At 43.7% G+C, this 27021-nt stretch overlaps 1 protein-coding gene across 13 annotated transcripts in view; it reads left to right on the forward strand.

The window, feature by feature from the left end:
- HUWE1 (HECT, UBA and WWE domain containing 1, E3 ubiquitin protein ligase) overlaps positions 1-22852 on the forward strand; it is a 163653-nt gene extending 140801 nt beyond the window's left edge. For 11 of the 13 annotated variants that reach the window (XM_023508890.1, XM_023508889.1, XM_023508891.1 and 8 more), the window contains 25 exons: positions 1546-1591; positions 3328-3615; positions 4973-5228; positions 5421-5551; positions 6035-6249; positions 6326-6614; positions 6751-6853; positions 7471-8017; positions 8714-9320; positions 10059-10180; positions 10305-10461; positions 11652-11784; positions 12011-12213; positions 12835-12962; positions 14235-14331; positions 15972-16127; positions 16464-16709; positions 17097-17214; positions 17735-17875; positions 18791-19078; positions 19207-19312; positions 19942-20059; positions 20374-20555; positions 21083-21273; positions 22225-22852. In XM_023508890.1, the coding sequence (XP_023364658.1) occupies positions 1546-1591; positions 3328-3615; positions 4973-5228; positions 5421-5551; positions 6035-6249; positions 6326-6614; positions 6751-6853; positions 7471-8017; positions 8714-9320; positions 10059-10180; positions 10305-10461; positions 11652-11784; positions 12011-12213; positions 12835-12962; positions 14235-14331; positions 15972-16127; positions 16464-16709; positions 17097-17214; positions 17735-17875; positions 18791-19078; positions 19207-19312; positions 19942-20059; positions 20374-20555; positions 21083-21273; positions 22225-22327 (4971 nt within the window). In that variant the 3' untranslated portion in view covers positions 22328-22852. Of the gene's footprint in view, positions 1-1545; positions 1592-3327; positions 3616-4972; positions 5229-5420; positions 5552-6034; positions 6250-6325; positions 6615-6750; positions 6854-7470; positions 8018-8713; positions 9321-10058; positions 10181-10304; positions 10462-11651; positions 11785-12010; positions 12214-12834; positions 12963-14234; positions 14332-15971; positions 16128-16463; positions 16710-17096; positions 17215-17734; positions 17876-18790; positions 19079-19206; positions 19313-19941; positions 20060-20373; positions 20556-21082; positions 21274-22224 lie in introns of those variants that run through there. The other 2 variants (XM_023508894.1, XR_002771347.1) reach the window with 2 other exon arrangements.
- Positions 22853-27021: the final 4169 nt, after the last annotated feature.

Consider the following 27021-nt stretch of genomic DNA (forward strand, 5'->3'; position numbering starts at 1 on the left):
TTTCAAATTCAGAGGGAAAATTATTTCTCCACTGTCTGACCAAACACCAGAATAGCTTCTCACTCAATAGTCATACTGCCGTAGTCTCTACCTCTGAGTACTACAATTAGACAAGGAGAACCTTGAATAACCTCATGCTTTTGGTTATTAAATTTCACTTCTATTAGTGGACTGCCAGTGCATAAGATCCTTACTCAAGATGACTCCCTTCCATCATTTGAATTTGTTCAATTTGAGTGTCAGATCACAGAAAATATTCATACCCTGAACACTATTACCACATGTAATAGTGGTAGTAGTAATCCATTTTCTAGTAGAGCTCACATGTATAAGATTGCTAATAACATGATTTTGGCTTACAAGGAAGCTACTTACTTTTTTTCTGAAATTTCTGGGACTTTAGGCAGTACAACTTTTAAATATGTATGAATAAAACTGGTAGAAATGAAAAGAAATTAAAAGACTCTAGTAAAAGATTTAGTTTACCCTACTCAGCAGTTAGGCTATCAGATAGATTAAAAATAAGGATATTGAGGCTCAACATCTTTGGCTTAAGCAGCTAAGGGGCCAGCCACATACACCTGAGCTGGCGGGTTCAAATCCAGCCCAGGCCTGCCAAACAATACTGGCTACAACCAAAAAATAGCCGGGCATTGTGGCAAGCACCTACTTGAGCCCAGGAGTTGGAGGTTGCTGTGATGCTACAGCACTCTACCTAGGACAACAGCTTGAGGCTCTGTCTCAAAAAAAATAATAAGGATATTGAAATATTTGATTATAATAACAAGCTCCATCTAACAAGTATCTTCATATAGAACTTTTTACCTGGCTAGGTGCAGTGGCACACACCTGTAATCCTAGCACTTTGGGAGGCTACGACAGGTGAATCTCTTGAGCTCAGGAGTTTGAAGCCTTGTCTGTACTAAAAATAGAAAAATTAGCTGGGCATTGTAAGTGGACACCTATAGTCCCTGCTACTTGGGAGGCTAGAACAGGAGGATAGCTTAAACCTAAGAAATTGAGGTTGCTGTGCCCTATGATGAAGCCACAGCACTCTAACTTGGGCAAGAGAGTGAGACTGTTAAGAAGAAATAAGAACTTTTTACCTAAAAAACAGTAACATTGTTTCAAGCACATGATAAAAGATGGAAAGTAAACAAACTTAACATGTGACTGAAAAAGCTACAGTGGACAAAATCAGCCTAAGGAAAGGAAAAATATATAAGCAAATCTAAGAAATTACTAATCTTTAGGCCCAACCCTAAGGTGGTTTTCATTATCCTTTCCTCCTATTATTCAGTTTCCCCATCCCCTGCAGTTTCTCCGTTGCCCCCAAGCTGTTCTTGAACATGAATATGTATAAAGAAATTGGGCATATATTTGCAAGATGAAGTTGTCGCATTCTTTGGTCACCTGGCCAAAGCATTGTCCTTTGGGTTACTGAGCTCCTAGATAGTTTTTACGTGCAAGATAATGACTGTTACAGTTGGCCTCTATCTTACATGCTTGCAAGGTCCTACATTGGTCTATCTCTTCTCTTTGCAGTGTACTGCATCTAAGACAAATGATTCCACTGAACAGAACCTCTCAGGTAACTCTCCTTCCCTTTCCCCCTTTTTGCTGATTGATCATTTAGTCTTCCTCCTGACCCTTCTGAGTAGCTGGCCTATGTGGGCTGAAGATAAATATTGGTGCTCTGTGGGATGAGGTAGTAGATTGTATAGTTTTAGGGTCATACCCCATCTTGGAGATAACTATACAGTCTACTGTCTTTCCCACGGTGGTACACTTTCCCTCCAGTGCTCTGTTTAGGTTCTTGTCCTGGTTATACTTCATTCTGTCATGGGTAGCAAGAACTAAGCATGTATATCTCTCAGGTTATTGATCCTTTGACCACAGTGGTATGGTACTTCATGAGAACAACTTCATGAGAAGTGGTTCTTAAATGCCAGTCCTCAATGGAAATGAGCAAAATCAGGGTGTTTTAATGCCTTTTTCATAAAGCTGAATTTATTCCATTAAAAGGGCTGCTTTTTTGTATTTAGAAGTATTTTCTTTATGGTTCTTTGGTTATCAAAATATTTTTATTATGTTGATGGGATGTTTTATCTAAATTTTATTGATTCATGGAATCTAGAAGTCTAAACATCGTCTTGACGCTCTGCTTTGGGGGAAGGTAGCAGAAGGTAGCGCTCTGCTTTTGGGGAAGGTAGATCTGTGGGCTAAATGGTATGATGGCCACATGCTTTCTATTCTTTCTTATAATCTTCTTAACAATGGTCAATAGCCATTTTGTGATTCGTTTTGGTCTTCATGGTATCATATGTCTCCCCCACCCTCACCCCTATTTCTTCAGACCTTCTGCTTACCTACATTTCTGTCTTTGGTACTTGAGTTGGGAAATGATTGGACCAAGGTCTACACAGTACTTTTTTTTTTAAGCAGTGAAATAGGGTAAATGTCCTGGTGCCCTAAATTTATTACTAAAAGGTCTTTGGAAGGGTCTGCCACCAGGTAAAATGGCTTTTTGCCTTCTGCCCTTACTGGAGAATTCTGCTAATGCCGGGGTGAGGTAGTAAGTTGTATTGTTGTGGGGTAGGGATATTAGACCCCAATTAGAAGATAACTATACAACTTACTACTTTCCCTGGTGTGCAGCATATTCATTCACATTTAGTCTTGGCAGTGTTGCCCTCATTAAACAAAGTTGTGAATGTTCTCAGTTAATGAGTATTGGAAGAAAAGAAAGGTGAAAGGGGACAGATGATATTTAGGGTGAGCACAGATATCATAAAGTGATTTGTCCTTTATTGATTGGGGTGTGTAAGTGAATATTTTACCTTTGGGCATGACCTCAAACATTTTGTTTAACTGTATAATGACTATACTTAGTAATAGAACAAGAATGTACAGAGGGAATGGGAACCATACGTTAAGAGTTATGAGGGGAATTTTGACCATTTCTTATTCCAAATAGATAAGGAGGTGGGAGGATTAATAGGCTTTTGGTAGGTGGTAGGTAGATTTTCTGTGTACCTACAAAGATATTTAGCCTCACCCTATCTGTGTATTATAAAAATCTTCCCCTTCCACCTGGGATCCAAAAAAGATTTTATTCTTAGATTCCACAAAGAATTACATCTCCAATTCTTAGGGCCCTCATCCTGGGTAAACTAGACCAAAGCTGTTCCTTAGTGCAATTGGTAGGGGAGAGTCCTAAATATGTGGCTAGGTGAGATATTTGTCAAGCCACATGTGCTGATTGGGGTAGCTCCCCATCATTGGCTGATTTCCCCCTAACCCCCATTATTGTTCTTTCCGAGAAAGATGGGACTCCTCTGCCTGACAGCTACCCAACAACCCCGTCTTCAACTGATGCAGGAACATCTGAGTCCAAAGAGACTCTTGGCACTCCTCAGGCCTCACAACAGCAACTGTCACTCCCACCCCCACCAGCCCTGGGAGAGGTTCCTCAGGAGCTGCAGTCCCCAGCCGGAGAAGCGAGGCATTCTACACAGCTATTGATGCCTATAGAGCCAGAGGAATTGGGTCCTACAAGGCCAAGTGGAGAAACAGAAGCAACTCAGATGGAGTTATCCCCAGCTCCCACTATAAGTGAGTAGAATTTTAACTTTTGCTTGGGTGCTTAGGGTGGAGCCAGGAGGGAAGAATAGATGTCTTTGTAACTTCACTCTCTAGCTTGAGAGAAATAGTATTAGCTAAAGCCCTCAATAGTAGGATCTTAGCTTACATATTAGTTTTCTTTGGTGAAGTTTGTTTGGTTCTCCTCTGTGTCCTCAAGTGATTATGGTTGAGTGTCTAATACTGGTGATAATACCATTTGTTCAGACATTTACTCTATTTCTGGGCTATTTTTCCAGGCTCATTATTTAACTTTAAAAATAACTCTCCAGCCAGGTATAGTGGCACATACCTCTATACTCTCAGCTTCTCAGGAGGATCCCTTGAGCCCAAGAGTTCAAGTCCAGCCTGGGCAACATGGCAAGACCCTGTATTTTTTTTTTAAATCTCTCCAAAGTATAGGGTATCCTAAAAGTCAATGTACATAGGGAAACTGGGAAATTGTGGCTAAACGTAACTTTATTTATAAAATTTCATGATTAATATTTTGTAAGTAAGGTCCATTTATCCACAATTTCCCAGTTTCCCTATATATGACAACTTTTGGGATGCCCTGTAAAGTAGATGGTGTTATCACCACAAATAAACTTAATTCAGAAGTGAAATAATTAGCCCAAAGTCACTTAATTAAGTGAGGTGAAGGCTATGTTAACCAGTTTGATGTAAGCATTCCAAATTGTATATAAAATCAGCACATCGTACCACATAAATGCGTTAATGTATACAGTTATTAAGAAAAAAATTTTAAATTTACATCTAACTAAAGCTTACTCACGTTCCATAGTTCCCAGGATGGCAAGCACATCACCTCACACACAGTTATCCTGTCTTTCTGGCAGACACTGGCACAATTTCCCCCTGGTTTGAAATGAGGCCTCAATTTTTCTCAGCACAGTATTCCAGTAGGGTAAATAGAAACCTGCTTATCATTTCTGCTCTGTACTGTGCTGCTTGTTAATGTACTCTGGAGAGACCTTAAGGTGTTGAGGTTTTCTTCTTCAAACCTTGTTTCTTTAGATAAACAGATGATATATGTATACAAATGGTACCTGCACAGGGAATCTAAAAGTATCAAGATCCCTTACCTGGTGTGCCTAGGTAGCCCATTTAGTGTGTTCTGGGCATGCCTGGAACACAGTAAATGTTCAACAATTGATAAACAATTGGTAAAAAGAACTTGAGCTGAGCCTTGAAAAGCATATGAGATTGATGGGGAACAGCTTTCCAGTGCAAAGTCTTGAACCAACTGCCCCCAAAAAAGCAACCTTATCTGTCATGTTGTATTGATTGCAGACAGAGATTTAACTTAGCTCTATGATTTTTTTCCTAGCCTCTCTTTCCCCAGAGAGAGCTGAGGATTCTGATGCACTGACAGCTGTTAGCAGTCAACTGGAAGGCTCTCCCATGGACACCAGCAGCCTGGCTTCCTGTACCCTAGAGGAGGCTGTGGGTGACACCTCAGCAGCTGGGAGTTCTGAGCAGCCCACCGCAGGCAGCTCCACTCCTGGAGATGCCCCTTCAGTTGTGGCAGAAGCTCAAGGCAGGGGTGATGGGACAAGGGAACCTTCTCAGCCACCTGAAGACAAGTAAGCATTGTGTGGGCAAGAGAAGATTAGGATGTGTTGGAGGGTGTTCCAAGCCGCATTCTTTCTTGTTAACAAATGAACGTGCTTATTAGGCTGGGGAGAGCAACCTGGTTTCTATGAAAAAGGGGTATTGTAGGGAGTGTTTTATAAAGGGGAAGACATAGAGATCAACCTGAGCATGATTTCCCTCAGCTCTCCCCCTGCATCCTCTGAGAGTTCTTCTACCAGAGATTCTGCTGTGGCTATTTCTGGGGCAGATTCCCGAGGAATCCTAGAAGAGCCACTGCCTTCAACAAGCAGTGAAGAAGAAGATCCCCTTGCAGGTGAGCTCCATGTAGGCTTAGGTCATCCTAGAGTTGTTTTGGCTTCTGATAGCCTTTGGCACAGCAATGCCACTAACCAAAGTTCTAGCTATGTAGGGAAACCATGTGTATAAAGGGGAAAGGACTGGCAGTAAAGGGATGCTGGTGTGGTATGATAGGATGAGCCCAGCTTTGGAGAGTTAAAATGACCTAGCTTACTCAGCTTCCTCTACTCTGCCACATCCTATGTTTAAAACATAAAGCCTCTGATCCTCGTTAATACTAAGGGGGTGATAATATCTTCATGGTAGAGTTTTTATAAAGGTTAAGTGACAGTACACAAAGAACCTGACATATAACAAGAGCTATTATGAGCCCAGGCAAAGTGAGTGGGCCTTCTCCACACATCCCCTGTCCTTTGCAAATAATATGATTCTTTATTCCAAGTACAAATCAGGCATCAGGACAGGTGTGAGTCTCTTCACATCTTGCCTCTTCCATCAGGTATCAGTCTCCCCGAAGGTGTGGACCCCTCTTTTCTGGCTGCTCTGCCTGATGACATTCGTCGGGAAGTCCTGCAGAACCAGCTGGGTATCCGTCCACCAACCCGGACTGCTCCCTCTACAAATAGCTCAGCTCCTGCAGTGGTGGGAAATCCTGGTGTGACTGAAGTGAGCCCTGAGTTCTTGGCCGCCCTCCCTCCAGCCATTCAGGAGGAAGTATGTGAGCGGGAAAATGGTGGGGCAAGGCTACATGGCAGAACATACTCCACCATTGATTTTTTCTGCTCGGTAGGTGCTGGCACAACAAAGAGCTGAGCAACAGCGACGGGAACTGGCACAGAATGCCAGCTCAGACACCCCCATGGACCCTGTCACCTTCATTCAAACTCTGCCCTCAGACCTGCGCCGTAGTGTCCTAGAGGACATGGAGGACAGTGTGTTGGCTGTGATGCCACCTGACATTGCAGCTGAGGCTCAAGCCCTGAGAAGAGAGCAGGAAGCCCGACAGCGGCAGCTCATGCATGAACGTTTGTTTGGGCACAGCAGTACCTCCGCACTCTCTGCCATTCTGCGAAGCCCTGGTACAAAGGGAGTCAAGTGGGAGGGCTCTGGAATGTCTAGCTTTGCCCAGAAGAGTCTCTATTTGTTCCACATTATATTAGCTGGACCCAGCTTACCACCTTCCTTTATTTCAGTTTTCTTTTTCTTTCTTACCAGCTTTCACCAGTCGCCTGAGTGGCAACCGTGGGGTCCAGTACACTCGTCTTGCCGTACAGAGAGGTGGCACCTTCCAGATGGGGGGTGGCAGCAGCCATAACAGGTACCTTATTCTTTCTTCACCTTACCATGCCACTAGTCTTCTATAAGGTCAGCTCAAGTGAAGAAGCTGAAATCCTGATAGGCTATTTGGCCTCTCTCAGCATTTCCTTAAATGAGTGGGAGAGCTAGTCCTTTGGATTTTGCCTTCTGATAGTCTAGCTACTGAAGAGCATAATTACAAAGCCAGGCTGGCAGCAGGTACCTTGCTCTGGTTTTAATAAGAAGGAAAACCAATTTGCCCTGAGAGTGTAACATCTGGTCTTAATTAATAATCAGTAGATGATACAAACCTGGGCTGGAATCTCTGGTCTCTTCTCAGTCATGTAATATGTAGGGCAGGTCACTTAACCTGTTTGAGCCTCTTGTTCATCTAAAAAATGACTAATTCTCTAGTCTGTACAGCAGCCCTGTGAGGAAGATGTTATAGTCTCTGTTAAGTGCCTGGTAAATAGTAGACACTTAAGAGGTCAGCTGTTACTATGAAGGCGGCCCTTATACTGGATAACCTCCCTTCTCAAGCCTCCCTGGAAGTATTCAGTTCATTCCCCTCCCCCAGGCTTATGCCTAATCCTAGAGCTCTAGCTGAAGTGTTACCCAGAAACCATGCTCTATTTTTAGGCCTTCTGGCAGTAATGTGGACACTCTTCTTCGCCTCCGAGGGCGGCTCCTTCTGGACCATGAAGCCCTATCTTGTCTCCTGGTCTTACTTTTCGTGGATGAGCCAAAGCTTAATACTAGTCGTCTACACCGAGTACTGAGAAATCTCTGCTACCATGCCCAGACTCGCCACTGGGTCATCCGCAGCCTACTCTCCATCTTGCAGCGCAGCAGTGAGAGTGAGCTATGCATTGAAACACCCAAGCTCACCACAAGTGAGGAAAAGGGCAAAAAATCAAGCAAGAGCTGTGGGTCAAGCAGCCATGAGAACCGTCCCCTGGACCTGCTACATAAGATGGAATCTAAGAGCTCCAACCAGCTTTCCTGGCTCTCAGTATCCATGGATGCAGCCCTAGGCTGCAGGACTAATATATTCCAGATCCAGCGTTCAGGGGGACGCAAACATACCGAGAAGCATGCAAGCAGTGGTTCTACTGTCCATATCCACCCCCAAGCTGCTCCTGTTGTCTGCAGACATGTTTTGGACACACTCATTCAATTGGCCAAGGTGAGGGGCCTGAAGAAACTCAACTCCTAGGGACACAGAAGAGGGGTGGCAGCAACAGCTTGGGTAAAACCTGAACCCTTGGGCTAACAAGTCTTCACTTTGCTGCTATTTTAAATGTTGAGCCCTGTGTTGTTCCTGGGAAATTGTCCAATAAATGAATTTGTGGGGGTTTTATCTTCATTCTTTACCATTTTTGTGCCTTATCTTAATCATCAAAACAACTGTCTGTGGTCTATATGATCTGTTTTACAAAGGAAGAGGCCAGGATATTAGTGGCTTTGTCAAGACTAGGAAATGACGGGGCTGTATTTAGAACTTAGTTCTGATGTGATCAGTCTTCTCACAATAATATGCATTGATACCACATAGTGAAGGTCTGCCTTTTGCCAGGTACTGTGCAAAATACATTATATCATTTAATCTCAACAACTTTGCAAGGTAGTGTAGTCTTCCCCATTTTATAAGTACAGAGGCCAAGGCTCAGAGAAGTTTGCTAATCAGTCTTGCTACAAAGCCCTTATTCATTTCTCAAAGTTGCTTCACTATCTGGTGGATAAAACTCATGTGACATTTCATCATGTTACCAAAGCTGTCCAAAGGAAACCATTTGGGAACCAGCTATCTTTTCCTGTCAGGAAGACTTATCCACTCTGGAGACCACCCACTAAACCAAGACTATCCTTCTTATCCCGGCAGGTATTCCCAAGCCACTTCACACAGCAGCGGACCAAAGAAACAAACTGTGAGAGTGATCGGGAGAGGGGCAATAAGGCCTGCAGCCCATGCTCCTCGCAATCCACTAGCAGTGGCATTTGTACAGACTTCTGGGATTTACTGGTAAAACTGGACAACATGAATGTTAGCCGGAAAGGGAAGAATTCTGTGAAGTCCATGCCAGTGAGCTCTGGTGGTGAGGGAGAAACTTCTCCCTACAGCCTTGAGGCCTCTCCACTGGGGCAGCTCATGAACATGTTGTCACACCCAGTCATCCGCCGGAGCTCTCTCTTAACAGAGAAACTCCTTAGACTCCTTTCTCTCATCTCAATTGCCCTCCCAGAAAATAAAATGTCAGAAGCACAGGCTAACACAGGCAGCAGTGCTTCCTCCACCACTACAGCCACCTCAACCACATCTACTACCACCACCACCACCACTGCTGCCTCTACCACGCCCACTCCCCCTGCTACAACCACACCTATCACTTCTGCTCCAGCCCTGGTTGCTGCCACGGTAATTTCCACCATTGCTGTAGCTGCTTCGACCACAGTGACTACCCCTACGACTGCTACCGCTACTGTTTCAAGTAAGTGTGGATGTAGGCTGGGTTTCTGGGGTATATACTATGGCACCCATCTCACCCCCTTCCCAGTAGTCCTTCTTAAATGATAGCTATCAGCTTGGTTTGTGTTTTTAAGGGCAGAATGTATTCATTTTTACTCTCTTCTATCCCAGTTTTCTCCCTCCCACCCCTCCTCTTTCCATCTCCTTCCCCTTTGCTCCACCTCCCCTCCCTCTGTCTCCGTATCACACACACAGACACTCCTGTGATGGCAAACAGGTATTCACTGAATGTGGCGTCCCTAGGCTAGGCACCAAAAGGAGAAAAGAGAGAATGGTCCCTGTCTTCAAGGAACTCAGCCTTTCTATCCTGGTTGAAGTAGCCAGTTATAGAAAATAGTTCAAATGTAGGCAGGATATAATAAGAATCAGAGTAGTCAGATTATCCCAAGATGTTAAGAGAATGAACCCTGTAGCAGATTGGTAAGAGTTATCTGAAGAAGTAGGTTTTAAAAAGACTGGAGGATGCTAGATGATCGCAGGATAACAGTTGAAAGAAATTCCTGGGGTTGTCACCTTAGCAGGTACAATCATAAGACTTCTTGGCATCCCAAGTCATTTAGATTTGGCTTTGGTAGGTAGATTTTCATTTCTACTCTTTTCCCATATTTTAAAGCCCTAGAGAGTTTAGCAATTCATTGGTTTCTTCCATTTAAGTGTCTGACTCACGAATTTCACAGGATTCTTTTCTGTTTCTTCAAAGCTTCTACTACTACTAAGGGCAGCAAATCTCCAGGCAAGGTGGGTGATGGAGGCAGCAGCAATACAGACTTCAAGATGATATCATCTGGTCTCACTGAAAACCAGCTACAACTCTCTGTGGAGGTAGGTCCAAACCTCTTCTGACTTGGCCTGGGTTGGGTGGGGGGAAGGGCAAACAGGGCAAATAATGCTTTTGTTTTCTTTGGCTGGGAGTTCTCAGAGCTTATCCCTTCTCCCTTCTTCGTAGGTGTTGACATCCCACTCTTGTTCCGAAGAAGGACTAGAGGATGCAGCCAATGTGTTACTACAGCTTTCACGTGGGGACTCTGGCACCCGGGACACTGTTCTCAAGCTGCTACTGAATGGAGCCCGCCATCTGGGTTATACCCTTTGTAAACAGATAGGTAATGGCCAGAGTAAAGCATTCAGTCATTCTGAAGTCTTCCACTTAGTGTTACCTCTTTCTGGGAGTCTTCCCTGAGTCCCTAGGCTGAATCTGCCTCCTCCATACTCCTATAAGCACAGCCCCCATGTTCTCATTGTCATAATTGGGCTTTAATCTGCTTCCCTCTGCTCAGTTTGAGAGCAAGGTTGGGTTTCTCTCCTCATCCCTATTGTCTGGTACACAGCAGGTAATCAGTGCTTGGTGAAGGGGAAAAAAATGCATGAGAATAGCAATGTCCCCTTTCTCTCCATTCTAGATACCCATAAGAACCCCATGATAAGGCTGCTGAGGTGACTTCACCTCAAAGATGTGCCCACATTTCACTAAGCCTCAGTATGGGTAGAGTCAGAATATACTCTTGCTTTTGTGTAGTTTTGAGATTACAAAAATTCTAAAGAACACTTTAAAATTGCTACATCTCTATCATCATCTTCCCTGTTTTACCAGGAAGAAAGCTAAAACTAGGGTGATAAAGTGATTGGATGAAGGAGTAGAGCTGGGTTTTCTTTCAGCAATCTCTCTGTTCTCTCCCAGCCCCATCCCAATCATGGGTCCCCCTAGCTCTTGCCTACTTACTTAGTTATCACTTTCCTTCCCCACAATTTCCTAGAAGTTGAGGTGATAGAAGAAAGATATTCTTTCTTTGTTCCATGAATATAAGGCTATTCCAGAAAGAATTTTCCCTTTGATAATTCTTGACTGGTACCATTTATTTAACACCTCTGGGCTAGGTACTGTCTATCCACTCTACTACATAATTGTCTTTTGTGAGGTTAGCTAGTATTATTCTCATTAAAATGGAAAAGCAAACTAGGAAAAAAAGTGAAGAAATTTGCCTGAGATCACCACAAAAATTCTGGGTAAGTTCAAGAGATATACACTATTTAGACCACAGACTGGCTCCAAAAGAGATAGTTTTTCCCCCTCTATAACAACCTAAATTCCTGTAGATTGAACATATTCCTGTGACAGATAAATTGGTGGTCCCAGGTGGTTGATTCATGAGCACATATAATAACATGAACAAAGCAAAATTCCTCTTCACTATGGGTTCTCTGCAGCTGAGCAAAGGGAGTGAGTGGCCTGAGAAGGTTTCCAGGAAAGATCTGGGAAATCTCTGAATGCTTTCTGGCTTCTTTGCCTACCCAGGTACCTTGCTGGCAGAGCTACGGGAATACAACCTAGAACAGCAGCGGCGAGCTCAGTGTGAGACCCTTTCTCCTGATGGCCTGCCTGAGGAGCAACCACAGACCACCAAACTGAAAGGCAAAATGCAGAGCAGGTGGGTGGTAGTCACACTTAGGCTAGGGGCTCAAATCTGGGACATTCTGAGAAGTGTTTTTTTTTATTTCTCTGGGCAATTTTCATTTCTGTCCTGTACACACATGACCCAATTTTTTCTACTTCTTCCCACTTGTAAGATTTTCTTCTGAGGTTTCTTATCCTTGTGGTTGACACCAGGAAGTCCTGCTTGCTCTGGGTATTTATGCTGCCTCTATACTATCCAGGTTTGACATGGCTGAGAATGTGGTGATTGTGGCATCTCAAAAGCGACCCTTGGGTGGCCGGGAGCTCCAGCTGCCTTCTATGTCCATGTTGACATCTAAGACGTCTACTCAGAAGTTCTTCCTGAGGGTACTGCAGGTCATCATCCAGCTCCGGGACGACACACGCCGAGCTAACAAGAAAGCCAAGCAGACAGGCAGGCTAGGTATGGAACTAGAGTGTCCAGTTGAGGGGCAGGGTTGGTGGTGAAGCCAGAGTTCCTGGAAGGGTAGGACTTAAAGTCCTGTCTCCTTCCTGTTTGACCTTTCCAACAAAAGGAGAATGATGATCCTTTTAAAAATGTTGATCGCACTATTTTGTATCTCATTCAAGCTTGTCCACATAAGAAATCCATTAGGGGAAGTAGGAATTATGGGGGAGTGGAAATCTGGCAAGGAAGTTGGGGATTACCCTTTTGCTGAACAAGACATAACTCACTGAGTACACCTCCTTTCTCTTTCCATGATCCTGTCTTAACTAAAACACTGCAGCCAAGTTGCCTGAGCCATGGCCTGCCATGTCATCTTCCCTGATGTTTTCCTTCTATTCCACAGAAACTTAATACATAAAACCATCTGTCTAGCACCATTCCCCCTGCCCTTATCTATAGTGGTAAATCTTAGTGCCTGATGATGAGTACTCTGAAGCTACCTGGACTAAACCTTAGCAAGATGCCCTGTGGCAGCCCAGGAGATAGGAGAGAGAATACTGGGCATCCCCTCTTCCTACATTTTATATCTTGCCTTCCTTTTTTTCTTTTTTTTTCCTTTTTTTTTCTCTCTCCCAGGTTCCTCCGGTTTAGGCTCAGCTAGCAGCATCCAGGCAGCTGTTCGGCAGCTGGAGGCTGAGGCTGATGCCATTATACAAATGGTACGTGAGGGTCAAAGGGCGCGGAGACAGCAACAAGCAGCAACGGTTAGCATGATGCCTGTGGCCCCTCATTCATTTGTCTCTCCCTTTATCCCCCCACCACATCATCAGTGGGGTTTCACTGCCCTTACCCTGTATGCTTTTGCATTAAGTTTGCTATATGAATGCTTCTAGAAAAAAGGGTGCTTTCTGTTGGTCCTATTTATTGATTGGTTTACTGGTTTGGTTTGATTCAAAGCTTGGCCATCATACCCTACTCCCAGCTATCCATTCAACAGTGGCGCTTTTGCAAACTGCCTAATGCTAAGTGCTTGGGTTCTGAGGGGATGTGGGATGAAGATTTTTTTCAGTCTCACGGAATAATGCAGATACATCAGAGACATCAGGAATCCTAACCGTGAAACTCCCCCAAGCTTGGTACACATTACATTTTGCCACTTTTGTCTATAGCTGCTCTTTCCATGCTGACCTCTGCCTCTATTCTGCATAATCTCTTAGTACCTAAGCACTCAGGCTCTTTTAGGAGGAAACCTTCAGGTGCTTCAGTAGCCAGTTCAGTGTTAGAATCCCAACATAGAATGGCTTCAATAAAAGCCTGACAATCCCATATGTATGCTATGGCACTAATTTTTTTCCTGTCCTTGCAACATGCAAATCATCTTCCCAAGATCCAGGAAATAAAGGTATCCTGAGACCTGGTTTTTCTTTGTGTGTAATTACTTTTATACAGTATGGTTACTTGGGCAGGCTGGGAGAACCTAGAATTTGGGGACAGTGACTCCAGAAAGGTAGAAAGGGAAAATAGAGCTGTTATTTTAGAATGAGTATTTTCTCTGCCCAGTCTCTTTCCTATCATCTGATAAGATGTTGGCTTTTTAAATCATCTCACCCATGAGATGTTGCTTTAATCCCTCTATTATTTCTTCTTTTTTGAGCAAACAAAAACAAAGAGTAAACCTCCTTCCACCCATCTGAGTTTCGTGCATACATACATAAACACACAAACACACAGAGAACACCTTTTTCTGAAGAAGATTTGCAGTCTGTATATAGGAGGCTGGTTCCTAGAGTAGACTGTAGGAAGTACAGGCATACAGAGAACTCTTTGGAAGAGCTTGTAGGCTTAGGGTAGAAGACAGCAAAAGAGATAGGAAAAGGCATTCTGGTCCTAGAGAGTTACACTATAGTTTCCTAACCAAATATTGGAAGCTTTATGTCTAAGCTCAGCGTATGAGATATAGAAATGCCAGCCTCTAGCCTGTTCCTGAGAAAACCAGAGTTGCACCCTTTATGTGACTCTGTTTCCCTTCTATCCAGTCGGAGTCTAGCCAGTCAGAAGCATCTGTCCGGAGGGAGGAGTCACCCATGGATGTGGACCAGCCATCTCCTAGTGCTCAGGATACTCAATCCATTGGTCAGTACTACCTCCTATTGCTAGCCAAGCAAAAGGAAGAGCCAGTCTTATGGAATGTCTGCTGGATCCCCTCTTCTCAATATACATAAGCTCAGTGTTTTCCAATTTGTTCCACTGAATTCTGGTTTCTGTAAATGGTAACATGTGTTGGGCAATCAAAACATGCTGTAATTCCTGTAGTAAAGAAACTGATAGGAGACAGCATGTGTTTTGTATCTTGGCTCCCCCATTTATTGGCTCTGGGACCTGTGGCAAAATTCTTTGTTCAGTTTCCTTGTTTAAAATAGGGATGTTCATGGTTGTTAGGATTAAATGAGTTAATACATGCTTAGAGAAGTACCTGGCACACAGAGAATGCTGTTAGTAGCATTTCTCAAAGTCAATAAAATACTTTTTGGCACCCTTTTACCACATTCCTGTGGAATAGTGTTCTTGTAGGACATCCATTGTTGAAATGCTGTATTAAGTCATGTATTATTCATCAGGACTTTGGGAAAGTTCTCTATCGACCCTCTTTAACCCAAGATCATACAAGTTAAACAAGTGCCAGAGCCACGATTCAAACCTAGGGCTGTCAGATCATTGAAGAATAGTCAGGATTTGGGTAGATGACCAAGAGAAAAAATCAAGAGGAAATCCAGGTGGAGCAGGTATATGTACAGGGGTCCCTGCCCAAAAGGTAAGCTGGGTTTTACTGCTTGGCTACTGGGGAGAGTTTAGACTATAAGCCCCCAGTTGGTACTAGGAAAAGTACCAGCCATGGTAGTCCTTCTGTCACACCATGGCTTCTCAGAGTTTTTAATTGCCCTAGAATAAGATAACTACTTAAAAAGGCATCAGACTTAAGAGTCAGAAAGATCTAGTTGTAGGTCCTGGCCCTGTTTTATAAGAGAAAATAGGGGAAAGGCAGCTCATTTCCAAGGGAGCTATCAGAATTCAAAGAAGATGCTGTCCTAAAACACCTTGTAAACTGCATGGCAACCATTCAAAGTTCTGCCATTGTTGTATTACTCTTAGGTAATAGGTACTTGGGAAGATAGAGGCAATGACTAGCATTGTCCAATAGGACTTTGCAGTAATTAGTAGCTACATGTGACTATTAAGCACTTGACATATAACTACTACAACTGAGGCAGTGAGTTCATTGTTGTTGTTGTTGTTTGAGACAGTCTCACTTTGTTGCCCCCCAGTAGTATTCTGGCTTCATAGCTCGCAGCAACTTCTAACTCTTAGGCTCAAGTGATGATTCTCTTGCCTCAGCCTCCCTGGTAGCTGGGATTACAGGCGCCTACCACGACGCCCAGCTGTTTTTAGAGATGGGTTCTTGTTCTAGCTCCGGCTCATCTCGAACTCATGAGGTCAGGCAATCCACCCACCTCGGCCTCTCAAAGTACTGGGATTATAGGCATGAGCCACTGTACCCGGCCTGAATTCATTGTTTTATTTCATTTAAATTTCAATACCATCCAGTGCAGGACTAGACTATGCTTTTAGGTGTTGTTCAGTAACACTCAGCAACCAATGAGCCTGTCTACTTGATCTTTCTAGTAGCCAATGCATTTGCATTTAGTCTGGGAAAAATCTTAAGTGGAGGAGGAACTTCAAAACCTTTCTGAGTCTCTCTTATCTGTGCCCCGTAGCCTCGGATGGAATCCCACAGGGAGAAAAGGAAAAGGAGGAGAGGCCACCTGAGTTACCCCTGCTCAGTGAGCAGCTGAGCCTGGATGAGCTGTGGGACATGCTGGGGGAATGTTTAAAGGAACTGGAGGAATCCCATGACCAGCATGCAGTGCTAGGTGAGTGGTATCTGAGGGTCCAGGTTTCAGCCCACTGGTGGACTCTGGCACCCTTTCTGTCCCTTTAATTTTTTTCCTTTCAGATTAGTCCTCTCCTTCAGGGTCCTATAATGAGAATGCAAAGGAGAATTGTTTTGTAACTCCTCTCTTATCCCATTTTTCGTTGCTTTCAAAGAAGTTCTGACTACTTCTGTGGCTTATTCTACCATTATATTTCCTTGCAAGTGTTTGTTATCTCTTTTATATTATTTTTGTAATTTATTTATGAAGACAAAGAGGTTTATATGTTGAAGTTTGTAAAGTAAAATGTCATCACCCTGTTATTCCTGCCCTCAGTGCTACAGCCTGCCGTTGAGGCCTTCTTTCTGGTACATGCCACAGAACGGGAGAGTAAGCCTCCTGTCCGAGACACCCGTGAGAGCCAGCTGGCACACATCAAGGACGAGCCTCCTCCACTATCCCCTGCCCCCCTAACCCCAGCCACTCCTTCCTCTCTTGACCCGTTCTTCTCCCGGGAGCCCTCATCTATGCACATCTCCTCGAGCCTGCCCCCTGACACACAGAAGTTCCTTCGCTTTGCAGGTACAGGGACCCTTTGGGCCCCCAGATGTAGGAGGTTTCACATTATGCAGGGTCATTTCATACAATTTGTCCTTAGCTGATTCAGTAGAAAGAGGGTGAGAGAGATAATATGTGGAGGGAGGGTAAAAAGTGAGCCTAATGAAGTCTGCTGTGGAAGCCCTTATGAGCCACTTTAAGGGGCTTGGATTTTATCCTGAGGATGTGGGAAATCAAGCAGGGACAGAAATGCTCAGATTCACCTTCACACCTCAAGGCTAGTCCTGGGTTTGACTAGTTCATTTTTAGACCACTGAACAAAGAAAAAAAAAGAGTTGCTAACTGGTTGGCCATCTTAAAGCCTTCTGGTACCCGTGATGTGCTGATTTCTGCTTTCATTTCTCTTCTCAGAGACTCACCGCACTGTGCTAAACCAGATCCTACGGCAGTCCACCACACACCTCGCTGATGGGCCTTTTGCCGTCCTGGTAGACTACATTCGTGTCCTCGACTTTGATGTCAAGCGCAAGTATGTGCCCTAGATGTTGTGAAGGCTGATGAGACTCTTCCAGATGGCATCTCCCTTCCCATAAAGGAGCCAAGGTTGCTCCTGAAACTTGAAGTTTCCTTTGGTGGCAGCATTTGAAATGAAGCTGCCAAGGCAGGAAGAGACTCAACTGTGCCACTAATGGTCACTGTACCTATATACTCCTTGGCTTTCACCCTGTCTCCATTTTTTATTAGCAAAATGACAGTCACATGATTTCTAAAGTCCAATTCTAATGTCTAAGGTGGTGCAAATGACTGTGGTATGCTCACAGCATGGCTTACAGGGCTTCCACAACACTCTTGATGTCCATCCCTACTTCTCTTCTCCTTAAATACGTGCATGGCTCTGTGTGCCTTTATTCAGAATGATCTACCTCTCCTAACTACTGGACATTTCCCAAGCAAGTGGGGAGTAGAGATCAGAGTCTTTGGAGGATGGAGGGAGCATCATTGTTTGCTCTGTTACCCCAATCCTGTTTCTTCCTTTCACACCTTCCAAGATATTTCCGCCAAGAACTGGAGCGTTTAGATGAGGGGCTCCGGAAAGAAGATATGGCTGTGCATGTCCGTCGTGACCATGTATTTGAAGACTCCTATCGTGAGCTGCATCGCAAATCTCCTGAAGAAATGAAGAATCGATTGTAAGGGCCCCAAACTGAGAAAAAGACTTGGGCTGAGGGGTGTGGTGGCATACTCCAGTCTCAAATGTAGGGAGATACTGCCTCTCCAATTGGAATTCCCCCTAGGAATGTGACTTATATAATCTCACAGAGCTGTCCCCTTCTTGCCTTCTGAGCCTGGTCTGCTGGCTGGTCCTTTGGCTGAGATAGCCAACAATTCCCAGACAGACAGGAAAGTCTTTAGTGTTTCCAAGGATATACCCGATGGCTTTGCAGTGAGAGCTTTCACCATTATTTCACACTAGGAATGGGAAGCCTGCTGAGCAAATGGTCCCCTAGGTTAGGGGAAGTCTGCCCTTGTATGAGTTGCCACCACCAAATTGGTACTGCTTACTGGTGAGTCTGAAGCCACTTAGAGGAAGTTGGTGGTTTGCAGTACTAAGTATAGAAGCTGATGGACTGAGAGACCTACTGAAATAGTTTGATTAGTCCCTCTCCCTTGTTGAGTAGGGTAACCAGCTATGCCATAACACAAGAAGTCAGAGTCTTCCTGAGTAGACTATACCATGCTCTTCATGCTACCTTCAGATAGCTTAGAGAAAGTACACTAGACTTAGTGCTCTCTAAACATCACTTTTCTCACTACTTCCAACTAAATGAGACATCATTTTGCCTTTTATGCCGTTAAACTTTTGGTATTTTCTGAAATATTAGTGAACCTTTACTGATAGTTCAGGATGACATATCTGTCAATGATCCTCTCTTTGATCCCAGATCCCCCACCCCACCTCTGTGCTCTCCTGGCACTCTGTTTATCTGATAGTACACTCCCTAAAGACTGCTTCACAGCCTCTCACTTGGGTAATGCTGCATGAATGACTGGATTGGTTCTGGGCTTTCTGCACATCTCTTTTCTGTTTTTGCTCTCTTACACAGGTATATAGTGTTTGAAGGAGAAGAAGGGCAGGATGCTGGAGGGCTCCTGCGGGAGTGGTATATGATCATCTCTCGAGAGATGTTTAATCCTATGTATGCCTTGTTCCGTACCTCACCTGGTGATCGAGTCACCTATACCATCAATCCATCTTCCCATTGCAACCCCAACCACCTTAGCTACTTCAAATTTGTTGGACGCATTGTGGCCAAAGCTGTGTATGACAACCGCCTCCTGGAGTGCTACTTTACTCGGTCCTTCTACAAACACATCTTGGGCAAGTCTGTCAGGTGAGGATGTAGCATAGTCCTGGGACTGGTCTCAGTCCTAGGGATCATGTTTTTTTCTTCTGTTCTATCCCTCTGCTGCCTCTTCTCCCTGCCCCTCCAAACCCATAACCATAATTACGTTTTTACAGATATACGGATATGGAGAGTGAAGATTACCACTTCTACCAGGGCCTGGTTTATCTGCTTGAAAATGATGTCTCCACACTAGGCTACGACCTCACCTTCAGCACTGAGGTAGGTCAGGAAATCCTGATGACAGCACATCTAAGCCAATCTAGGAGATCCATCCCAGATCACCTAAGAATTGACACTAGATAACCTAGTGTCTTGGTTTCAAGGAAGCATCTTGAGTTTTTAAAGCCCTACCAGGCAGAGAATAGGGAATGTTTGTGAGAGACATAACAAAACAAAACAAAACAAAACAAATTCTTAAAACAATTCAGACTATTTCCTAGTTTTTCCTTTGTAAAAAAGTGCTCCCATGCATAATTCTTCATTGCTGAAGGTAGTTAACTGTAGAAAAATTATACAAATAGAGATAAATAAAAAACAAAATTGTAAAGTTTACTCTTCTCCCACATTGTGATTGTGTTGTGTCACTTTACATGTGTTAACCATGCCTTTTTTTCTTTTATCTTTGATAGTTTCCTTACTCACTGCCTTATCTCTCTTAAGGCCAAAGATTAATTTCCCTCTTTCCTTCCCTCAGCCTTTGCCTATCAGGAGAATGACTGTTTTGTATGGACTTGGCTTCATCTCTCTGCCCAGGACATGGTATAGAGTTTAGGGTGTTCTCCTAAGTGTCTGTTAGTCCCATCCTAGATCAAGCCTGATATGTGCGATTGGTATTTTGGATGTTCTAGGTCCAAGAGTTTGGAGTCTGTGAAGTTCGTGACCTCAAACCCAATGGGGCTAACATCTTGGTAACAGAGGAGAATAAGAAGGAATATGTACACCTGGTGTGCCAGATGAGAATGACAGGTAGGGTAAATGTCCTTTAGACCTCTAGTAGCTCAATATGGGAAGAAGTCTGGCTTTATTCATTTCACAAGCATTTCTTGATCTCTTCCCCTGTGACACAGCCACAAATGCCTTGCACAAAAGGAATCAAAACACCTGATCAAAAATAATTAATATCATCTACTTTCTCATATAGGGGCCTAGAAACAGAGTAGTAGGTGAGTTAGGCAGATCAGTTAGCATCCTGGTAGCATGAGGAGCCAGATTGGGGGTCTCTGGCCTCATAAAAGTTGTGTGAGTTTAAAAGCTATGTGGCCTTTTGGTTCTCTTTCCAGGAGCCATCCGCAAACAGCTGGCAGCTTTCTTAGAGGGCTTCTATGAAATCATTCCAAAGCGCCTCATTTCCATCTTTACTGAGCAGGAGTTAGAGCTACTCATATCAGGACTGCCTACTATCGACATTGATGATCTGAAATCTAACACTGAATACCACAAGTACCAGTCCAATTCTATTCAGGTGAGCTGCTACTAGCATCAGCCTCCTTACCCTAGGCCAGGTGTCCTCGAACTATGGCCCGCAGGCCACATGCTGCCTCGAACTATGGCCCACAGGCCACATGCGGCCCACCTAGGACATTGATCCGGCCTACCGGGTGTTTTTGCCACCACTGCCTGTCTTGCTTAGCAGCTGACTCGTCCTGGGGCCCACAGTCTGGCCTTCCAACAGTCTGAGGGACCGTGAACTGGCCCTCTGTTTAAAAAGTTTGAGGACCCCTGCCCTAGTCAGTGCTAATTTGTGTGATAATAAAGTATTACTCTTAGAGGAAGGGGATTGTGGATGACACTTAGCTATATCTAACTCTTAAATTCTTCTGAAACATATTTTCAGGTGATATTCTTGTCTCTTACAAATAAAGGGACTGAATGAGTCTATCAAACAGAAAGGAATTGCCTGAGATTCCCAAGTCTCTAGCACTGTTTTCCAAATTCCATCCCACTAGGAGCTCTCTACCTAATGTTGGCTTCTTGTGTCCTTTCCTGCAGATCCAGTGGTTTTGGAGAGCATTGCGTTCTTTTGACCAAGCTGATCGTGCCAAGTTCCTCCAGTTTGTCACAGGTACTTCCAAGGTCCCCCTGCAAGGCTTTGCTGCCCTTGAAGGCATGAATGGCATTCAGAAGTTTCAGATCCATCGAGATGACAGGTCCACAGATCGCCTGCCTTCAGCTCACACATGGTAAGAGGGAAAGTTTGTTTTTTCATTTTCAGCATTCAAATTGAGCTTGTATACTTGATACTTCTAGGCTCCTACCCAAAGTTGGGAACACAAATCTAGCTCAGTTCTGGACCTTGGCATGGGTAGGGAACCTGTGGCCTTTCAATTTCAAGGTTATTCTTTTTTAAAGCACCAAAGGAGGCAAGAAAATCTACTTTTTCCGCTACATCCTTTTAATAAAAGGATTTGTTCTGTACGATTTGGATTCAGTTGAAAGGATTTATTTAAGGACCCTGAAGGCCACATATGACCTTAAAACCTCAGGTTCTGGGTGGGGGCTGGGATGACATTAGCAATATAAGCACCACCATAGGGGAGCATTGTGTATTCCAGAGTTCATTGTGTCTGGAGCAAGGAGGAGTTACAGGGAGCAGAAGGCTAAAGAACTCAAGAGAGGTCAGATCACCAATGACCTTGAACACTTTTTTTTGAGAGAGTCTCATTCTGTCACCCTAGGTAGAGTGTGGTGGCATCATAGCTCATAGCAACCTCAAACTCTTGAGCTCAGGAAATCCTCATGCCTTAGCTTCTGGAGTAGCTGCAGCACCATCGCTATTTTTAGTATCGATGAGGTCTCTTCCTCAGGTGGTCCACCTGCCTTGGCCTCCTAGAGTGCTAGGATTACAGGTATAAGCCACAGCACCCAACCTTCAGTACCTCTTTAGAGCTTTCTCTTTAGCTTGTAGGCAAGGCTATAGTGTTGAAGGAGGAGTATCAGGGTCAGATTTGTGTCTTTGGTACCTAATGGCTAGTTTTGGAGCCAGAGAAAGGAGGGCAAACTGGATGGGGACAAGATTGGGAGTCAGCAAGAAGTATCTTCCCTCAGGGGAAGGAACAGTAAACATCATGGGAACACAGGGATTTTCTTATCTATAATCTTTGGTCACAGAGTGATCTTTTTTCTTTCCCTAGTTTTAATCAGCTGGACCTGCCTGCCTATGAGAGCTTTGAGAAACTCCGTCACATGCTACTATTGGCCATCCAGGAGTGCTCTGAAGGCTTTGGGCTGGCCTAATAAGGCCTTGCCCACCTGTGTGGAGTTTTTCTACCATTGTTGGACCTGGGGAGGGGGGAAATTAAAGAAGAACCGGAAAGAAATTGTCAAAAACCAATAAATGAAATCCACCAACTCACCATGTGTCTGTCCCAACTGCCCCATCTTCCCTAGGGCATACCTATTCCTCTTCCCTGCTCATTCTCTCTCCCCCTTTCCCATTTACTCACCTCCTCTCCCCTTTCCATGCCGTCCATAATCCCTACCCCATGTGTTTAAAAGGCAATAGCCTTTGCGGGGACCTATTTGTCCCACTGTTTGAACAGTGTGCTCCTCAGATTCTGTGTTCAGAAGGATTTGCTGCATTGAGACTTGAAACCTTTGGATAGGGGAAAAATTATATATATATATATATTTTTTTGTTCTGTTTGCATTTCTTAATTTGTGCTTGGAATGTGTTGATGTGCACAGCTAATGATTCAATACGAGACAAGATTGGCGTCTGTGTTGTGGAGGTTTCAAATAAAGAGCACTCTTCATAACTCACTTTTCACAATGGAGTTTTTTTAAAACTTAAAAAAAAAACTCTTAATCACATGCTAGACATCTGGAAGAAAGATCCAAGTGGACTCTTCAGAAAACCATTTCTTTCCTACCCACTCGCCTACCTGCCTCTACCACTGGGGTGGCTTCTTTCAAAATCATTTAACCCACAAAAGAGATTGGCAGCTACCAGGAATTGGTGGGGGGGCATCTTTTGTAGAATGAGCTGTGTACTTTGGCATAGTGTTAAGAGATTGTAAACAAGGACAAAGCATCACCTCCAGGGGGACAAACTGTAGCAGGATGGTACAAAGCATTCAGAGAGTTCAACTTGACCCAACTGAGAATTTTATTTTGTGAGCCTAACTCTTCAATTCTGCAGTTCAATTTAAAACTTTAATTTCATTGTTTTAGCTCCTTTTTAATAAATTTTAAAGCAAATAATTTGACTAGTTCTCCAGAAGACCTTTCTGTTTTTGTTGTCTCTCCCTCTGTGTCTGCCTTTCTGTCCAAATGATCTTGTAGTCTCGTTTTTTACTCCATCCAGCACTTAGAGCTGATCTAAGGACTTAAATGGTTCCAGCCTTCAAAGAAAAACTTAATAATTATTAAGTTTAGTTAGAAAAATAACCCCACATGGTGCTTCCTTTGCATGATTTTTCTCATTGAGGTGCTACCTATTAACATTTTCTCCTTGATCACATCCCAAAATGTGAGTCTAGGAGAGCAACGGTGTGTCCCCTTAATCTGATCTCCTGGTCCTGAAGCAAATGGCTATCCCTTTTACTATTATTTCAGTACTCCCCATTCTTCATGTACGTGGCCCTGCTGTGAGGACTGAGAGGACAAGTGAAGCATACTTGTCATTGTTTTTAAGCTTCTAGTCAGAAGACAGTGGTGATCAGCTCTGTGACAAATATAGAAAAGGATCGCTAGATAAACAAAGCAGAAGTGCCTGAGCTAATCTGGAGAATCAGGAAAGGCTTTCCTTTGTCAGTACACTTACTTGAGTTGAATCCTAAAGCTATGTATGAGTTATGATGAAGAGTGAAAAAGTCATTCTAAGTAAAGGTAGCAGAATGGTGGCCTAAGGTAAGGCTGAGAGTCCAGCAGAACTTTAAAATAGAATAAATAGGGCAGTTTTTGTCAATAAACAAGAACTGGTTTGAAATAAATGTAGAATAAACCATGGATAGATAAATTTCAATGTAGAAGGAAGGCACAGGTTGGGGTTTGGGTATGGAAATACAGATGGAAACAGTCCCAAAGAAAATGGAAGCAAATAGTCAATGGTATGCTATAGAGATAAATATGATCAAGTAAGATTTGCCTCTGGGATATGTTAAGGCATTTACTAACCATTCATGGTAACTTTTAATGGTAGACATTACTACCTTAATAAGTTTCAGACAACAGCCAACATCACATAAGGTGGCTGGTGGTAAAACTATCCTGCAGTTATAAACCATTTCAGGGAGGCATAAAACCAAAAGTATAATTGTTGAAGATAAATCATTTGCCAAACCAAGATAATCAAGTTAATGGAACTTAAAACTGTCCATCAAGAGGCCTAGTTGCAGTGAATAAAGTATTTCATGAATTTTTATTGTCCAACACAAGTTGTAATAAATTCAAACAATGGTATACTATGTGATAGTGAACATGTATCAGCTGCATATATCAACCAACTTGAACAAAGAAAGGATAATCAAGAAAAGGTTTTGTACATACTCAGGGTATGATTATTTAAAAGCTATAAAATAGGCTCTGCGCCTGTGGCTCAAGTGGCCCTTAGCCACATACACCTGATCTGGCGGGTTCGAATCCAGCCCAGACCCGCCAAAAATTATGGCTGCAACCAGAAAATAGCCAGGCCTTGTGGCTGGTGCCTGTAGTCCCACCTACTTGGGAGGCAGAGGCAGGAGAATTGCTTGAGCCCAGGAGTTGGAGGTTGCTGTGAGCCATGATGCTATGGCACTCTACCCAGGGTGACAGCTTGAGGCTCTGTATCAAAAAAAAAAAAAAAAGCTATAAAATAGTATGTATGAGAAGCAGGAAAACTATGAGGACAAAATCTTGCACAATGTTGAGGGAAAGTTATGGAAGGATAGGGGAGTGGACAGAAGGGAAAGGATGCAATCGGGAAGAGCTTCATTACACAGAGGACTTCAGCTACACTGAAGATTTATTGAGCTGTGCTTGGGACGTGATACTTTATAACTTCTATACATCTGAAATGTTTCATGACAGCTTTTTGAGATACGTAACTTATTAAATTTCACAAAGCATTTGAGATAGTTAATGGGAGACATCAGTCCTGTTAAGTAAAAATTATAGGAGGCCATTGTTTTGGACAAAGCTTCTATACTAGGCCCCTTCAGGCTAACTAAAAATTGATACGGAGTCACCTATACTAAAGTTCCATTTCACCAAACCAAAACTAAATTATTACCTAACCTGACTGACAAATCAGGTCAGGGAGATAACAGCCCAATTCCCAAACAGACCAGTTTAAATCTTTAATTGGTATAATACAGTTCCCTCTGCTTTAATCCTTGCACCAAAAAAGGTAGCCTGAAGTAATTTGATGTTAACTAATCAGTTATTTCTACCATTTGGTCTCCCTATCCCCAACTTAGGAAACTTCTCATTTTGGGGGATTCTTTTTTTTTTTTTATTTTTTTCCCAAGACAAAGTCTTACTTTGTCACCCTTGGTAGAGTGCCTAGGCATCATAGCTCACAGAAACCTTAAAAACTCTTGGGCTCAAGTGATTCTCTTGCCTCAGCCTCCCAAGTAGCTGAGACTATAAGTACTCACCACTAAACTGGCTATTTTTAGAGCCAGGGCCTTGCTCTGGCTCAGGCTGATCTGGCACTGAGCTCAGGCAATCCACCCACCTCGGCCTCCCATAGTGCTAGGATTACAGGTGTGAGCCACTGCACCTGGCAGAACACTTTTAAACAAATAATACACTCTGTTCTTTGCTTCTGATTTCTTCAGACCTTCTCTGTCTATAAAACCAAATTCTGCTCAGCTCACTGGACACTTTATTATATGGAATGAGGTGTTGCCTGATTCTAGAATCACGAATAAAGCCAACTGAGATATTTAAATTTGTTCTAATTTGTTTTGGCAGATCTAGTGAGTGACCATGAAGGGACCTGAAGGAGACTGCTGGTGGCCTTAAGGCTCTTGAGGAATACAGGAAAAGGCACTTATAACCTCTTTTTGAGGGTAGGGTCTACTCTGTCTTCTCATGGAACCCTGAGAACCTTGAATGTCACCACCTGAGTTCTATTGCCTGCTGCACAGAGGAAGCTGATGCACTGAGACAGAGTGAGAGTTCTGCGTCTCTTGCCAGAAAGAAATTTATGCCTACACAAATAGGCAGGTAGTGTGGACCTTACTCTCTGAAGAACTGCTGCCACCCAGAAGTGAGTGACCAAAAGATTCCTGCCCTGACTAGGAATGAAAGCTCTTTGTGAGTAACCTCTGATAAACTCATCTAACTCACCAAACTGGATTGGTCTGCATCATCTTTGGTTTCTCGGCACCATCTCAGTTTGGGGGTCGGGGGAGGTTCTTAAACCATCTTGGGATTTTCTAGAAATGAGTGCCTAAGCAAGGAAACAGGAAAAATCTCTCAACTCAAATCTGTCTCCCCCAAGAACTTGGAGGCAGGTATTTATTTTGGTTTTATTTTAGAGACAGTGTCCCTTTATTGCCCTTGGTAGAGTGCCGTGAGGTCACACAGCTCACAGCAACCTCCAACTCCTGGGCTTAGGTGATTCCGCTGCCTCAGCCTCCCCAGTAGCTGGGACTACAGATGCTCACCACAATGCCCAGCTATTTTTTTTTGTTGTTGCAGTTTGGCCGGAGCCAGGTTTGAACCCACCAACTTCAGTATATGGGGCCAGCACCCTACTCACTGAGCCACAGGCACCACCCAAAGCGGGCAGGGATTTTTTAAGAATGGTTTGGCAGGCAAAGGGTTAGGGAATCAGTACTACTGATGGGTTGTGTTGAGGTTTAAATCAAGGGGTTGTAGAAATCGCCTTCTGCTTAGTAATTTCCTGGGTAGGGGTCACAAGACCAGTTGAGTCAGTTCCTTGGTTTGGGCCACTGATTTTGTTGGGTTGGTTGGTCCACTGGAGCGAAGGGTCTGGAAGA

This window comes from Otolemur garnettii, unplaced genomic scaffold (assembly GCF_000181295.1).
Source record: "Otolemur garnettii isolate 467f Iridium unplaced genomic scaffold, OtoGar3 scaffold00286, whole genome shotgun sequence".
NCBI classification, from domain to species: Eukaryota; Metazoa; Chordata; class Mammalia; order Primates; family Galagidae; genus Otolemur; species Otolemur garnettii.